At 39.8% G+C, this 18,208-nt stretch overlaps 1 protein-coding gene across 1 annotated transcript; it reads left to right on the top strand.

The window, feature by feature from the left end:
* Positions 1-578: 578 nt before the first annotated feature.
* On the top strand, positions 579-8,690 carry mc2r (melanocortin 2 receptor). The gene is made up of 2 exons (XM_030157534.1): positions 579-931; positions 8,111-8,690. Exons 1-2 carry the CDS (start codon positions 579-581, stop codon positions 8,688-8,690), a joined length of 933 nt encoding a protein of 310 aa, XP_030013394.1.
* The last annotated feature ends 9,518 nt before the right edge of the window (positions 8,691-18,208 follow it).

The following is an 18,208-nucleotide window of genomic DNA, read 5'->3' on the forward strand; positions in this document are numbered from 1 at the left end:
CACAGGTAAAGAATCCAGTGGACATTTTCACCGCCCGCCGAGAGAAAACAGACGAACTGAAAGGAAGTCCACAAGTCCAGCGCTGCAGTCGCATATAAACTCTGGCAAAGCAAACTATTTGCAAGCCATGGACAAACACTTACTGTCTGATGAGGACACATGGGAAAAAATCAATTGCATGTCCCTTGAGTAAAGAGCAGAGAGGACCAGATGTGTTCACAAGGCTAGAGATTAGTCTGTTTCAAAAACGCCGGCCAAAAGCTGAAAATAGGACACACATGAGAAGGACATTTTTGTGACAAATGACAGACTGTCTGTAGAGAGAAGCTTGTTGACAGCGTTCTCATTCGTTTCCTAAAATCTGACTTTTGTCTGAGTGATCGGCGGGAAGCAGCCAACCTCTATGAACTGAAAACAACTGTCTACGCCATTCTAGGATAGATTCAACATCAGGGTTTTCCAGGTCATCGCACTAAACTACACTAAGAGGGAGAACTATAGTTAAAAAATTTCTAGAACCATATAAACAAACCTAAAAAATCTACCTTCAAATTCAGCGTTTGGCACCATTTTGGCTGATGATGAACATTACAGTGAATCAGTCCGACTGCCCCGAAGTGGAGGTCCCCTACCCCGTCTTCTTCACCATCGGAGTAGTTAGCTTAGTGGAAAACCTCCTGGTTGTGGTGGCAGTCATACGAAACAGGAACCTCCACTCGCCCATGTACTGCTTCATCTGCAGCTTGGCGGCCTTCAACACCATCGCCAGTCTCACCAAAACCTGGGAGAACCTGATGATTGTGTTTGCTGACATTGGACAGCTGGAGAAGACGGGTTCCTCTGAGACTCAGCTGGATGATGTGATGGATTCGCTGCTGTGCATGTCCTTCATGGGATCGATTTTGAGTTTTCTAGCCATTGCAGTGGACCGGTATGTATGTTTGTAGGGTTACACACACTTTTCACCCAAATATAAATACAGATACTTGTGTAAAAAAGACAATTTACTTCTTTATTCATGTAAAAACAAAACTATACAGCCTCTTAAATGTAAAAAGTATTGACATGAAGGATATAAGTCCTTTAGCTTTAGCTTTTAGCTAAAGTTATACAAAATGGCAGCATTTATTCTGCCCAAAGTTAGACCTCTGTGTAAAGTTCTTTCCATCTCAGAGATTCTCAGTGGAGTTCATGTCTGGACTCTGTGGTGTCAAATTCATGTGTAAAAATGACATCTCATGCTCCTAAGCCACACTTGAAAACCTGATCCTTATGAATCCTGGTGTTGTCATCTTGGAATATGAAGGTGTCATCGGTGAAGAAAAAATCCACTGATTATCAGATCTGGTCATCCTATATTATAAAAGGGAAGTGGACTGTGTGTAGGGCTGGGAAAAAAAATCGATTTAATCAATCTTAGATCGATCTCATTTTGATTTTGCATAATCGATTAATAGTGGATGAGATCGATTTTTCAGAGCAGGACTGGGAGTACGTGGAACCGCATGCGGCTCTGTCTTGCGAACCCACTTGGGAAGACTTGGTCTCGCTCGCGAAAAAGACGCGGTGGGGAAACCTCCTCCGCTGGAGGTCCTCTGGCCTCAAACTCGAACCCGCAGTGTGAAGTAAGTGGCCACCCGGCGAGTCGTGGAAGCTGGTCGTTCTTGGAATAAAAACTTGGATCCATACTATCACCTGTGGCTGAGTATGGAGTTAGAGGAAGAGTAGAGTGACAGTGTCCTACAGCTACGCTAACACCCCCCCCCCCCCCCCCCCCCCCCCAGACCAACATTCATGGAGGGCGTGCACTCCCCAGCCCCGCTCCGCTCTGACCAACAATCACGGAGCGCCCCCACCCACCCACCCCCAGTGAGTAGTAGCCTCCAGCCATAAAACAGAACAAAGTTAATGAAGTCCGTTCTTAGCCACTGTTAAACCATGGCAATGTTTCCGTCCCATTTAAGAACACATTCAGCAATTTACTGCTGAAATGTCAGATCTATTTCCTTTCTAATATCAATATTGATATGAGTATTGATGTGTTGCATGACTGCGGTACTTAAATAATCAGGTTACAACTCAAAATTGTACTTTGGTATCACTAAATTACTCTTAATCAATCAATTAATACTGAATTGAATCGATATTGAATCGAATCGTGATTAAGCGATTCACAACCTTATGAATCGAAATCGAATCGATTATGGAAATTGGCCATGATACCCAGCCCTAACTGTGTGTGTCTCAGGCATCACACAAAATCCGGACAGAGCTGACAGCTGCAGTTTGACGTACTTGTGTATTTTTGGTCAAGGAACAGACTAGTGAAAACGGCAAGTTGATAGGACCAATATTTTGGGAGATACTAGTAATTTTGGAATGTAATGGCCTCCCGATGGCCAATCATGCTGATATGCCCAGAATCATAGAATCATCAGATCTGAGCAACTGTATCGACCCCAGATTATAATACTGCCCCATGTAGGCTTGTACTGTAGGCAGTAGGCATGATGGGTAATCACTTCATCTGCCTCATTCTGGAGCAGACTCAGTCTGGACTAAACACAAACTGATGGCTGTTCATGCATCAGTTAAAGGGTTAAACAGCTGAAATATATTCATCACTGCAGCAGTTATCCAATGGATGGAAATGAACAGTTGAGTTAAATTCAAGTAGTCACTTTTTTTTTATGTCAGGCTGTATATATCACTGCTTTTTGACAGCATGAGGAGACAGAGCAGGAATGTATCTGAATATATGAATAAGTCCACTAATCCTCTTTTTCAAAGGCCTCACAGCCATTCGTTCCATTTTTTTTTACATTCAGAGGATGAAGGTCACACCACCAGCAGTAAGGAAGCAGAACCATGGTGGCTGGCCTGTTTAGTGCAGAGTCAAGTGATTTACTTTGCCTTTTGTTGCTGTGCTGGTTGTTTTTTTAACTTTTTGTCTGTGGACTGAGTCCAACAACCAATTACCTCGCTTCTAAATTCTAAACATTATGTCACACTAACTAGGTCTCAGTGGAGAACTGAGAAACTATATGAACTTTTCTTTGAGCTCTTGCCAGGAAAAGTTCCCAAAAGTCTGACTTCTATTTAATTATTGCTGTTTCTTTTCATTAAATTAGACACAGAATGGTATGAAAGCAGAGGATGTCAGACATGTCTGTAATGGTTTAATGATCTTATATGTATTCATAGCATATCTCCAGAAGCAGATGTATTGGTCAGTCAGTTTGTCTGATGGTCACGTCCATTACTTTAAACTACAATATATCAAAAATAGTTTGATAGAAGGTTCAGTTGGATGCAAGGACAATCTGAAACTGTGATTGATCAAGGTAAAGGTCCCTGTGATCTGTTGTTTATTGTGTCTTGTGAATATGACACCTCAAGGACATCTTTAGGGAATTTTGTCATATTTCATACCAATACTGTCATGGACTCAAGAACACCATCATTACATTCTGGTGACCAAAGGATACATGTCAAGGTTGTTGTGATCTTACAAAATATTTTAGGCCTCAACTGCTAGTAACTGAGACCTGCATGAAGACAATATGATGCAGAGGCCGTGGACACATCTGAACTAACTCAGTTTTTATTTTATTCTGGGTGTTGTTTTGTCTTTATCATGATGCAAATTGTTTTTCCAGAAAATGGTTAGTGAATTTGAAATAAAAATATGAAAGGCTGCAAAAACGCAATTGAATTATTTGCATTTTCATACTGGTTCTCTCTAATTGATTTAGAGTGAATGACCTCGGCTGTGCTGCATCATCTGCAAGTGGTGGCTGTTATACATGACTCTAATAAACAGAGTAGAAGAAGTAGAGTATTCTGAGGATGTTTTCCTCCTGAAACGGACATCTTTAGTTTTCATGGATGAGACACAGGTCGGTTATCAGTTTACATTTGTTCATTAAACAGTTGAGGAAAATATGGTTGTGTTGCACTGTGTGTACAATAGTGTATATGTGTGACATTGTGAATGATTTGATATGAAAAATTGTCAAACAAGACCACTATGACATGTCCAACTAATTTTTTCCCCACTCCAAAAACCACTCAGGAATCGAAAGGAGAATTGATAAGGAATTGGATTGGTAAGCAGAATCGACAATGACATTGATAAAATCCTTTCAATTCCCAGCCCTAATCAGCACTTTGTTTTTGTACATGGTGGGGAAGCAAAATGTACAATATTTTGAGGCAGGGATTGAAAGACAGTGTATGACCAATTAGTTTATTGAAAGTCATGAGAATTTATTTGCCACAAGAAAATGTACATAATAGAAAATGTTTTTATTCTATGTGTCCTCCTTCTTTCTCAATAACTGCCTTCACACGCTTCCTGAAACTTGCGCAAGTGTTCCTCAGATATTCGGGTGACAACTTCTCCCATTCTTCTTTAATAGTATCTTCCAGACTTTCTGGTAATAGTTTTGCTCATAGTCATTCTCTTCTTTCCATTATAAACAGTCTTTATGGACACTCCAACTATTTTTGAAATCTCCTTTGGTGTGACGAGTGCATTCAGCAAATCACACACTCTTTGACGTTTGCTTTCCTGATTACTCATATGGGCAAAAGTTTGTGAAAAGGTATGGATAATAGTGTTAGCTATGATTATGACATCAAAATATGTTTGGTTTCAAAACAATTAACGTAGTGCCTGCTGAGAAAAAACAACTAAATGGTCATTGTAAATTTTGCTTCCCCACCCTGTACATTTGGTCAGTTCACTTATTTTATCAAACATGTTTTGATAAATAAATGCTGATTTAAAAAGTGTACATGATCTGTCATCTAAATGTAATATATTATTACTGTTAAAAAGACTCTAAAGACTTGAAATTCAAAGTTTAAAATTTGGGACTTGACAGCCTTGACTCGAGAGTTGAGGACAAAGATTTGAGACTTACTTGTGACTTGCAAAACACTGACTCCCACCTCTGACGGGATGCATCACAATATCCTGGTCCTTGAATTTGTGGAAATTAATGTATTAAATCTTTTTCTGGCATTCTAATACTGAAACACAGGGTAAAGTAATGACACGACCTCCAACCTGCAGCAGATATGAAGGTATTTAAACCATCTGAATTCTTATCGAATAGGCTGCCTTTGTCCAATCACATATAGATACAAAGGATAGTACTTCAGTGCCAAGTAGGGGAGCTTTTAATGCTGGGATTTAATTCAGTTCACTTCAATTGAGGTTAATTTATGAAGACCCAATCACATTACACACTTGTTTCAAGGCACTTCACAAATCAAGATCGTAAAAATGCTGCACTGAGAAGAACTCGACAAACTCTCAGAGGGTAAAGCTCAGTGTGACAGTATGTAAGAAAAACATCATTTATAGAAGAAAAAAATAAATAGAAGGAGGCTCTGAGTAGGTGGCCATTTGCCTTGACTCTTTGGGTGAGTAGAACGAGGAAAGAGAAATGTAAATATAGAGAAAACGCAAAAGACTGCAGAGACACTGGAGAATACAGTTGAACACAAAGCCAGGGCCACAGATCAGGAATGTTTTACGTGCAAAAACTTGAATTTCTCATGTAAATTTATTCTACAGATTTAAAGAAGTTGACCTTCAACAGCAAATTTGGGAATTATTTGTACATATATGTAATTGTTTGGTCTATAAAGTGTCAGTGAAAGGTGAAAAAAACCTGACAACATCAAATGTTGTTTAACATTTTACCAGACATCTTAGACTTAAAAAAAAAAAAAAAAAAAAAAAAAGAATGAAAATGACTGTATGGCCCAGTCCCAATTCACCTCTTGGCCCTCCCCTTTACCCCTACCCCTTGCACTTGGCACTACCCCTTGAAACGGAGCTGCAAGAGTTAGGAGTTGAAACATGTGACCTGTTGCGTCATCAGCAGTCATCGATGCCGCTATTAACCAATACGACAACTTTGTTTGTGAAAGAATTCCCCATGCTGTCAGCAGCTGTAACCGTCCCTGTTCCAACCTCCATCTTGCCAATGATTCAAACAGAATTATGGGAAATTTCTCCTACCGCTCCGTTCATAGTGTGGTCCTGAAAAATCTCCATTTCGAGGGCTATACAACCCTCCGCCTTAACCCTTCCCCTCCATTTAATCAAGAATCGGGACAACACTACCCCTTCACATGTACATGCAAAATGGAGGGGTAGGGGTAAGGGGGAGGGGCCCAGGGGTGAATTGGGATTCAGCAAATGTGTTTTTATTTGGCTTAGTTTTGATCAAGAAAATAAATCCAAGACATGTCAGTAGAAATAAGCCCCAGTCCCTTTTACCCTTTCACTGGGTCATATTGTTGCTAAAGGGGCTCCTTCACTCTTACACACCAACTCCTTCTCTAAGATCAATTGGTCAGCTGCTCTCAAAACGTAAGCTCCGAGGAGATGGGGCTTTTGCTGTTGCTGGTCCCAGATTGTGGAATGACCTGTTTCTGCATTTCAGACAGGCCTCCTCATTGCCTGTTTTTAGATCTCTTCTTAAAACCAACCTGTTCTCTCTGGCTTTTTGACAGTCTTGCAGTGCTGACATTTTGCTTATGTTGTTATATTTTAACTTGTTTTATTTATTTGATTTTATTGTTTGTTAACGCTTTTATTTGATTTTATTCACTGTGCTTTTAGGCCTCTGTACAACACTTTGGTCCACTGTAGTTGTTTTAAGGTACTCTATAAATAAAGTTGGATTGGATTGGGGTGCTGGGGCGCCGATAAGGGGGGGAGGGGGGCACAACCAACCAATGTAAATAACAGGCAGGTTGTGACAGTTCTCTTACACCTATATCCTACATCACTGGCAATAACGTTCACCTGAACCAAACTGTCAGCAGTCTCAGAATTTGCGAACATCCCGATGCACTGGGGCACTGTAAGGGGGGGGAGGGGGGGCACGTTAACATGATAAATTCATGGGACCCAGCATTTGTGGGAGGCCCATAGTGCAGTGGAGGGGGTCCAGTGGATACAGGTAAGAAGCTGTGAAAATTTTGTGTAAGGTCCGCTGTATGACAGATGAATAGAAGTCAGGAATTGGATGTTGAAAGCATGTTAAGTTTCAGTGTCGTTCGTTTCACACTAGCGTAAGTGACGTTATGTACAGACCGCACCCCCATGTACATATCCCCCCCCCCCCCCGGTCCAACAGATTGAGAAAATACTGAATTGAATTTAATATTAAGAGTCCACAATGTTTACACTTTCACTGGGCCCACAATTGGTAGCGGCACCCCTGATGGGATGTGTTGGATTTACACATCATCAAAACTATAACATTCCATGATCCAAAGATATGCAGTTTATTGTCACAGAGACAGAAAGAAACCAGAAGATATTTACGTAATTTTTTAATAAATCATTACTGAAATAAAAGATTAATCAATTGTCCATATAGACCATTACAGTCCCTCCAGGATTTTGCGGGATTTTTTTTTTTATTGTTGCGGCCTAAAATGCCTGATTTTGCAGCAGCTTTTCCAAAAAATTGCGGTAAAAGTTGCAATGATTTGAGGCTTCTTTTATTAAAGTCACAGAAACATGGGCATTTGCAAATTACCTAGAACAGTCTTTTCTGAGTTTTTAGCCTTAAAAAGCACCAGGAAGCAGTTATTTTAAACAAAACAGGCTTTTTTTCATTCATTCATTTATTTGTTTTGAGCAGTTCGTGTTCCACCACAATATTGCAGGCAGTGCAGAACAGTATACTTCCGCTGTTGTGTAACACATCTGGAAACTGACTTGCACAAACTTTGGTGGTGACATTTGTCGGTAAATATGAGTGTTTTGAATCGCACATGTCTTCGTCTTCTCAACCATCAACAAGGAAGTGAATGTGATGACGTAGATGTCACATAGACAGGGGTGGGCGAAAGGGGGCTAAGGTGATTAGTCAAATTTGCGGAAAATTTGCGGTGATTGGACGACATTGCAGTGCCGCGCAGAATTTGCAGTGATTGGTTGAATTTGTGTTAATAGTTGCGATTGCAACACCGCGAATTCCTGGAGGAACTGTCATTAGTCCAACAGTTGAATAGTTGATTGATTGTTAATGCAGCTCCACCTAATTTTACCCCATGTATTTGTTTTTTCTTCCAGTTACATCACTATCTTCCACGCCCTTCGATACCACAACATCATGACAATGAAGCGCACCGGCGCCGTCTTGGGCGTCATCTGGGTGACATGCGGTGCCTTAGCCATGCTCATGATCAAGTTCTTCGATTACCATTTCATCAAGATCTACTTCATTGTCTTCTTCAGCGTCTCGTTGACGATCATCTGCTTCCTCTACGTCTACATGTTCATGCTGGCACGTATCCATGCCAGGAAGATTGCATCCCTCCCCAATGGCGGAGGTGGGAGCAGTGGGCGATGGCGACGGCGGCGGTGGGGGAGCAGCATGCGAGGAGCCCTGACACTCACCATCCTGTTTGGGTCTTTTCTGGTGTGCTGGGCACCGTTTTTTCTCCACCTCATTATCATCATGGTGTGTCCCATGAACCCATACTGTGAGTGTTATCGGTCACTGTTCCAGCTTCACGTGGTGCTGCTGATGAGCCACGCCATCATCGACCCGGCCATCTACGCCTTCCGCAGCGCCGAACTCAGACACACCTTCAGGAAGATGTTTCTGTGTAGGGTTGCGTATATTCACACCTGGGTATCGACAGTTTAATAACAGAGCAGAGCAGTCAAATCTGAAGTATACCGTAGCGATTCGTGGATTGAACCTGAAGTTTCAATTCTTTTGATCCAAACATGACCTGTAGGTGGATCTCTAAACATAGGCTAATACTTTGCTGTAAATGTGCAGCTTGTTGTCAATAAAGGGACAGGTAGAAAGTAACTGAACTACCACAGGATCAAGTCTAAACAATCCTTAGTTTGTAAAGGTTAAAGGTGCAGTGTGTAACTCCCCTACACTAGGTGGCAGCAAATACCTGAATAAATGCAAAAGCAGCGCAATTTCTCTGTTCCGGTGTTGCACTTCCCTAATGGCAGGCACTTTGGGACAAAAAGCCTTGGCTGTGTCTTTTGCAATTTTCAAATTATTCATTTCCACAACCTGCCAAAGTGGCGAGCACCTCAACTTCTATGTCATCGCTTCTATCAAGCGACGAGGCAAGTGTAGAAAAATTAAAACATTCATGAATTGAATGGGAAAAGATTTACGATATGGAGAAGCTCGGCCCGTTTGCAGGCAGCTACTTTGATTTTTGTCCTCTGTAGGCTCATGAAGGGGAAAAAATGGTGGCGCCCAGTAAACAGTACCCACACTATTAGGGATGGGAATCGAGAACCGGTTCTTTTTGAGAACCGGATCCCAGTAGCTCGATTTCTTGGAATCGTTTGCCTGCCTGCATAACGATTGTTCTTATGGATTCCGCCTTCATTGCACATGCGCGATGACATCACGTGTACACTGCATTGTTTTGGTCAGAGCGTAGCCAACATGGCGTTGAGGTAGAAACGGTCTAAAAAGACGACACCAGGTCCACTGGAACACTGTCAAAGCTTTGATTTCTTCAAAAGGTGGAATCCCTCCAATCTGCTCAAACATTTGTCCACAGCATGTGATTCATTTGATTCGCTACTCAGCGGTGCTTGTGAATCTAGCGGCAGAGTGAACACCAGGCCATGATCTGGGCCCAGTTCTGGTGTGGGCAACAAAGGTCGTACCTCCTCAAATACAAGTTTCTGAAGGTAGGGGAAAGGAAATGAGGTGCACAACAACAGGAGACGAGCAGAGTCGAACCGGTTCCATGTAGTGGAAATGCGGCAATAGAGGAATTAGTAAAGAGTCTGTAGTTTCACTTTCACTGTATGCCTCGCCCCCCAAACAGGGCCTGGCATCATCTGTTATTATTATTTGTGCATACTTTATATGTTATATTTTCTGTGCAAATGGAAATATAAAAGACAGTTAATGCAAACACACCCAATGAGAATCAATAAGAGAATCGATAAGGAATCGGATCGATAAGCAAAATCAGTAATGGAATCGGAATCGTTAAATTCTTATCGATTCCCATCCCTACGCACTTTGTATATTTAAATAGCTTTTTCTAGGTTAAATGTAATCAGACCGATTGTTTTGACTGATTCAGCACTATTTCATTCAGTCTTAATCAGTAATTAGATTGATTATTGGAAAAAACATTATAAAAATCTTATGCACTGTACTTTTATAGGAGCTGTATGTAAGAATTATGTTCCCAGTAATCATAAAATGGCCCTGAATGTCACTAGACAAAAAGGAACCATGTTCATTTCAAGTGCTGATATCACTGACAATAGTACTCCAGCCAGAATATTCACATTTGAAAAGCCAAGTGTCAGCCCACAAGTAATGTTTATGTTGTCATTTTGTGTTCTCCCAGTCACGACGTCAGTCGTGTTTGGACATCCAGTTCCCACTGAGCAGCAGCTGGAACATTTCTGATCATAAATGTCTGACATAACTAAACCTAAAAGGCCTCTTATGATTCCCAAATATGTCGTGACACAGTGAGAAACAAAACAAGGATATATATTGGAGATGCTTTTGAAACATGGAGACGGCTGAAAACAGAGAAGAATTAGAAATAAAATTAAAATCAGATCAACTTCCAATCCTGATAAAAGATCAACAATAATGAACATATTTTCCCATTACAGAGATAAAAGCCAAAAAAAAGAAGGAAAGGACCTAAAAATGAGTAACGACAGAAGGAAATACAATAAATTATACAATAAATAACATTAAAGGAAAAAGAAATGTTAGAGCATAATTAAGACCAATAGAATAGACTTTATTTGCCATTTGCACAGATACATTGCAGTATAAGTACATTGGAAATCTTGTGCGTTTCCCTGAGTCACAAAGTTAAAAAAGACACAAAAACATTTAAAACACGCTTAAAAAATAAAAAACATTGTTTGCACAGACAGACACAAATACACACTGTAAAATAGAGTGCTGTATCAAAGACATGTATAAAACAACAAAAATTAAATAGTAGTCCTGTACAAGTCAACGCGTTTGTAGTTTGATGGGATGCACAACAGTTTTGCTCCCTCTTCACATTTATTCAGCCCGTTTTGTGGTCGAGGATGGTGGAAGCTGCACTGGTGATAAATGATAAATTGGAAAGTGACTGGATTGGAAAGTCATGTGGCTCAGGTTGCAGTGTAAATGTCAAAAGATAATGAAATGGATGACATACCTGCCCCTCGAACCAGGGAATAATGTCAGTAAATGTAGGTAAACACTCTGCTTATCAGAATGCACTGCATGAAACCTGCATGTGGGGTTAATTTACAGGTTATAGTCATATGTAAACTATGGCTCTGTTAAAACATATAGTCGTCAGTTTGTGTGTAAATGCTCAAAAAACAGGATTGCAAACCACAAATGTGATTTATTCTGGTATAAACAAATATGCTTGTGAATAATAAATATGATCATGAATAATTAAAGAATTACATGGATACGGTTTGGAGCGAGATTTCATCAGTGGGATCAAACTATGGGAATTCAAACAAATATTTTTGAGCTGATAAAATGGATGCTTTATTACCAGCGTTGTGTAAATGTTGATGATGCTTATGACACTGAGAGTCTGGTTTTGACCAGCTCTATATGTCAAGTGTCATGAGAGCACTTTTGTTATGATTTGGCGCCATATAAATAAAATCTGATTGATTATGTATCTGTTGTAAATTATTTAGTCTATAAATATAAGTCACTGTTGGTATAAGCCAGTGTTTTCAGCCTTGGGGTCGGGATCCTACGTAGGGTCGCCTTGAAAAATTCAAATGGGGTTGCCTGAAATTTCTAGTAATTGATTTAAAAAAAAAAAAAAAAAACTTCTAAAAAAATATATGGTGAGTTGAGAAAGATTATCACAATACATTAAAGACATGACAAACTCTGAAACTGAAGCACTGGGATGGATGGATGGATGGATGGATGGATGGATGGATGGATAGATGGATGGATAGATAGATAGATAGATAGATAGATAGATAGATAGATAGATAGATAGATAGATAGATAGATAGATAGATAGATAGATAGATAGATAGATAGATTATTCATCCCATAGGGAAATTGACAGGTCCCAGCAGTATCACAAACTTAAAAATCGGACCAATGGTCCTGTATCTTACCGGCCAAATTAAAAGCTTTGGGAAATGTATCCAGATGCCATTTATTCTCCCCCAGTTCTGTGTATTTATTCTATTACAGAAATAGCCCATGTTTTGCTCATATTCCAATCAGATCTGTAAAAAATGCAAATTCTAACTTGATATCATTGATACTGATTTATTGGATCAATCCACTTCCTATCTGTTATAATGGGGAAATTTTTGAAAGTCGCACCAAATCCAGAATCAGATCCGGATAGAAATAATTTCAGTCCCTTGTGTTGACATCATCATACAGAAGCTGTATACCAAGTTTGAAGTCAGTCAGAACTGGAGTTTGGGAGAAGAAGACGATTGAAATGTTTTCCCCATAAGAGCCCATGTTAAATTTTGCGTCAGTTCCAGATCCAGAAGAAGATCCTGATCAGCATGTGGACATTATGTTTGGGTCATCTCCCCATCAGGGCTGGACTGGAGACATTTACACTGGATATCATTTATATTTACTGAGTTATTGCATCGATCCACTTCCTATCTCTTATAATGGGGACATTTTTCAAAGTGGCACCAAATCCAGAATCAGATCCGGATCCAAATAATTTCACTAACTTTTGTTGACATCATCATAAAGAAGCTGTATACCAAGTATGAAGTCAATCGGAATTGTAGTTTTGGAGAAGAAGACGATTGAAAGTTTTGTAACGGACGACAGACGCCGCCGCCGGACGCCGCATGATGACAATAGGTCACGGCCTGTCGGCCGGAAAGCTAAAAACAATAATAGTAAAAACACAATAGTAAAAAATACTTTAAATTTCCTTAAGGAAATACTATTTATCATTCAAATGTCCATTGTGGCCAGTTTAAGATGTGTTATTAAGATAAGTTATTATTTTTTCAGTATTAATTGTCAGCCTTGTAAATCACAGCTGCACTGACTGTACATATCCTGACCAAGGAAAATAAAATTCTCACTTTGTGCAGTAATCTACACCTGGATTTACTGCCTCTGTCCATAATGTGGTGCAACCACATTTGGTGTAATATTTATTGTATTGTAGATAAAACCTTTTTATTTTCACATAATTTGTGCAAATATACTCTCATAATTAAGAGCATTATCATTTTACATTTACAAAATGTAGCCCTGTGTTAATATTGGTGAGTGAAGGAGTGTAATGGTACGTGGAACCTTTGGCGCTGTAGTCTTCCAGCCCCAGTTGCCTATTGCGGACCCATTTCCTGTTCCGCTTCAGACGCAATCTGGAGAAAGACTCAGGTGCTTCTGTCTTTCTTCCTCTCAGACTCCACCTTTATGTTACAGGTCAGTACTCGGTTAAAATGACCTTAAGCTTTGTATTACCTTTATATTTACTGAAAGTAATGTGATGATTTGTGTGACTGTAAGGTCGGTTTTGTGAAAGTTTATTGAACTGTGGGAAAGCTGAACCGCATGGCACTGATGGTCTCGCAGGAGTTTGTGCTGCATACATTTATTTCACTGTGATCCATGTATAATAGGAATTATATACTTAATGAATCTTGCTCCAGTTCATTTCCTAAGGCTCCTGATATGACTATTAGTGTTTGGAGAACCCAGAATGCACTATTTATTTATTTCATGTTGAATATGTAATGTTAGACGCCTTAATGTGAATATATACAGGGTGGGGAAGCAAAATTTACAATGAACATTTAGTTGTTTTTTCTCAGCAGGCACTACGTCAGTTGTTTTGAAACCAAACATATATTGATGTCATAATCATACCTAACACTATTATCCATACCTTTTCACAAACTTTTGCCCATATGAGTAATCAGGAAAGCAAACGTCAAAGAGTGTGTGATTTGCTGAATGCACTCGTCACACCAAAGGAGATTTCCAAAATAGTTGGAGTGTCCATAAAGACTGTTTATAATGGAAAGAAGAGAATGACTATGAGCAAAACTATTACCAGAAAGTCTGGAAGATACTATTAAAGAAGAATGGGAGAAGTTGTCACCCCAATATTTGAGGAACACTTGCGCAAGTTTCAGGAAGCGTGTGAAGGCAGTTATTGAGAAAGAAGGAGGACACATAGAATAAAAACATTTTCTATTATGGACATTCTCTTGTGGCAAATAAATTCTCATGACTTTCAATAAACTAATTGGTCATACACTGTCTTTCAATCCCTGCCTCAAAATATTGTACATTTAGCTTCCCCACCCTGTGTGTTTATTATATTGTAACACTGTGTAACGCAGTAACCTACAGTAATTTAATACACATTCTAAGGTGCTGTGTCCATTTTTGAATAAGTCTTATTCACTTATAAAGAAGCCCAGATGAGTAATCCTGAGTTGTGCTCTATGCCAATAGAAGCCAGTATAATATTAAAGAGGTCCTGTATGTAGTCTGTACTGCTATTATCCAGAGTCAGCTGAAAGTGGGATTAACTATTATAGGTGGTTTTGACGATGCATATTAGAAGAAATGTACTTCATTTATATTTTCATTGATATAATTTGACAAATGACATGAATGCACTGAATGTAAACTGTACATGAAAGAACTTTTATAGACGCAATCTGGAGGAAGATACAGGTGCTTCTGTTTTTCTTCCTCTCAGACACCACCTTTATTTTACAGATTATTAGGGACCGAGCTGAGAGGGCAGGTCCACCGATACAGTGAGTGGACCTGCCAGAGGGCAAGGCCCCTGTTGTTTTTTGTTTGTTTTTTATTTTTCCGCTGCCACTTTGAACTGGATTTTGACCCCCTAAACATACTCATAAACTCACCAAATTTGGCACGCATGTCAGGTCTGGTGAAAAATTTGATAAAATATAAAAATTAACCCCGTAGGTGCCAAAATGTGCTCTCTAGCGCCACCTACACTACCAGGCAAAAGTTTGGACTCACTTGTTTTTTCTTTATTTTTATGTGTATTTACATTGTAGATTCTCACTGTAGGCATCAAAACTATGAATGAACACATATGGAATTATGTAGTTTAAAAAGATGTGACAAAACTCAAAGCATGTTTTATATTTTAGATTCTTCAAAATAGCCACATTTTGCTTTTACTACTGCTTTGTGCATTCTTGGCATTCTCTCGACGAGCTTCATGAGGTAATCACCTGAAATGTTTTCCAAAAGTCTGGAAGGAGTTCCAAATGATACTGAGCACTTGTTGGCCATCTGTGGTCCATCCCATGTCATTTAAATAAGAAGGTGAGTCCAAACTTTTGCCTGGTAGTGTATGTGAAAAACATAACCGCCATAGTGGCCAGCAGGAATGTCCAAGAGACATGAAGCCAATGCCAAAATGTTGGTTACATCGAGCACTACAAAAAATATCAGAGGACGCCATGAGCTAACTTCAACAGGAAGTCGGCAAATTGCCTTTCAAGTCTATTCGACGACTGCAACTGATCCAGAATGCTGCTGCTCGAGTCCTCACTAAGACCAAGAGAGTGGACCACATCAGCCCAGTTCTCAGGTCTCTACACTGGCTCCCTGTCTCTCAGAGAATAGACTTTAAAATTCTCTTACTAGCATATAAAGCACTGAATGGTTTAGGCCCAAAATACATCAGAGACCTTCTAGTCCAGTATGAACCATCCAGACCACTCAGGTCATCTGGTGCAGGTCTGCTCTGTGTTCCCAAAGTCAGAACTAAACATGGAGAATCAGCGTTCAGTTTCTATGCTCCGTATATCTGGAACAAACTACCAGAAAATATCAGGTCTGCTGAGAGTCTGAGTTCTTTTAAGTCCAGGTTAAAGACTCACCTGTTCACTGCTGCCGCTGACTAAAAGGCTTTTGACTTTTTAAACTTTATATTCTCTTTGAAACTCTGCACTGCAACTTTTACTTTAATATGTGTGTTTTTATTTTTATTTTATTTTATTTTATTTTGATTTTATGTGTTGTTTTCTTACTCGCTGTTTTTAATCACCTTTTATATGTTTCTTTTATAATGTTTTAAATGTGTTTCTTTTTGTTTCTTTTATTTCAATGTCCTGTGTGAAGCACCTTGAATTGCCTTGTTGCTGAAATGTGCTATACAAATAAACTTGCCTTGCCTTGCCTTGCCTTTCAAGTCACTAAAACGGATTGTGTCTCACATAGACACATACACACACACACAGTAGGGTTTTCAAAATAAAATCCTCATTAAAAGGTGATGGTGGTTTCAGCAGAGGGGTGCAGGTGTTCTGTAGGGATGAAAGGAGGATGGACGCCAAAGGGTGGGAGCTGGTGTCGGGACGGAGAGGTGTGAGTGGAGCTGAGGTGTCAACAGTCACGGGAGGAGGAATGCACGGGAGGCAGAACGCCTGGTGCGAGGTCCCGCCCAATGCTGCTTGCAGCTTTAATATTCTTTTTGTTATTGTGGTCTCCACGTCTGGGACCCGTAACAATAATATACATTGTATAGCCTAAATGTTGTCAAAAATTAACGTTTGTTTGCAACATAGAATAGCAAACTATTACCTGATCAAAAACAAATTAATTTTAGCAAAAAAAGAAAAAGTCTCTGTGTTGAATGTCTGGGGTCGCCAGAAATTTGTGATGTTAAAATGGAATCATGAGCCAAAAAAGGTTGGGAACCACTGGTTTAAGCGATAACACCCTAGAATTAACTGGATATTGGGCCGAACAGGGAATCAGTGGTATCAGGTCTGAACAAATTCCTTCCATTTTAATGGTCAGAAAATCTGACAGATTCAAGCTCGTGTTTTTTTTTTTCATCCTAAGCCCGTATGTGCTCTAGTGTCTTGCGTTCCTTAATCCAGATAGAACCAGCACAGAGCGCCTCCTGTACATCATTTATATGGCATTAATCTTCTTCACTCGTCTTCTGTGCGACTTCAGTTCCTCCAGGCTTTGTAGCATTTGTTTCCTTGGATGGAAGCATCACCGAGCAACAAGCCCATCACTGTTGGACAGAATAATCAGTAGATGCTTCTGTTCATCATTCAGAAGCTGAGAAATATAGATCTTGTTCAGAAAAAAATACAAACATGTCACTTTTTCACTGCGTAACATGTCCTGGAAAAAAAACATTGACCTGCATATTAAAACACCCGTTGGCTTCGAGAGTAAAGCGTGTGTTTCTTGTCTCTGTTTTCTATCTTGTTATTTCAGCTGTAGTCTTGATCAATCAATGCTTTTATCCACTTGTATTAACATGTGTGTCATGTGTCTCTCTCTGAGGATTCTTCCTGTTTTCTTCTGTCTTTTTTTACTTGATAATTAACTGTCTGTCTTCTCCCTGATCTCATGATGAACCCTTCATCCCTTTTCCATCATCCTTTCATCTCAGGACACAGTTGAAATCTCAGTTTTTAGATTTCAGTGTAAAATTAATTGGAACGTACACTGATCATCCAGAACATCGTGACCACTGACAGGAAACGTGCAAATAATATTGATTGTTTCACTCCGACGATGCCTTTCACTGGGTTGGATTTATTAGGCGGCGAGTCTACATACATATGAAGACGGATTCAGTCATTTCTGCACAAGTTTTGTATCAGATAGGCCTTTCGTCCACACAAATCCAGTTTTCAGCCACTGAAACAGCAACTTTTTGAAACCGGGTCACACAGTGCATACATTTGAAAATGCCAGTTTCACATCTTCATCTGTGCGACCAAACCACAGCTTTTCTAAAACGATGATGTCATAGCCCCAACCTCTCTCTTTTTTTTTTTTTTTTTTTTTTTTTTTTCTTTCAACTTGTCTTGTCCAGCATCATAACAGCAGAATGGTGGTCTGGCTGCCTTTTTGTGTTGAGCAAATGTGCTTTGCCAAATTAGCCCCACCTCTCTAACCTTTCACCCTGGAAGCAAAACGCCACTTCACAACAACAACAACGATGGCGGACTACAGAGTAGTGCTCGTGCTACAACAGCTATTGAGCTGCCATGGAGCAGATGGTAGAGCAGGTTGTCCAATAACTGAAGGGTTGGTGGTAGAGCCTGACCAATATGGTTTTTTTTTCCAACTATATTTATTGAACATTCTCAATGAACACGACAGACATATCAATTCGTAGCAGTCAATGCACAATC

This window comes from Sphaeramia orbicularis, chromosome 16 (assembly GCF_902148855.1).
Source record: "Sphaeramia orbicularis chromosome 16, fSphaOr1.1, whole genome shotgun sequence".
Taxonomy (NCBI): domain Eukaryota; kingdom Metazoa; phylum Chordata; class Actinopteri; order Kurtiformes; family Apogonidae; genus Sphaeramia; species Sphaeramia orbicularis.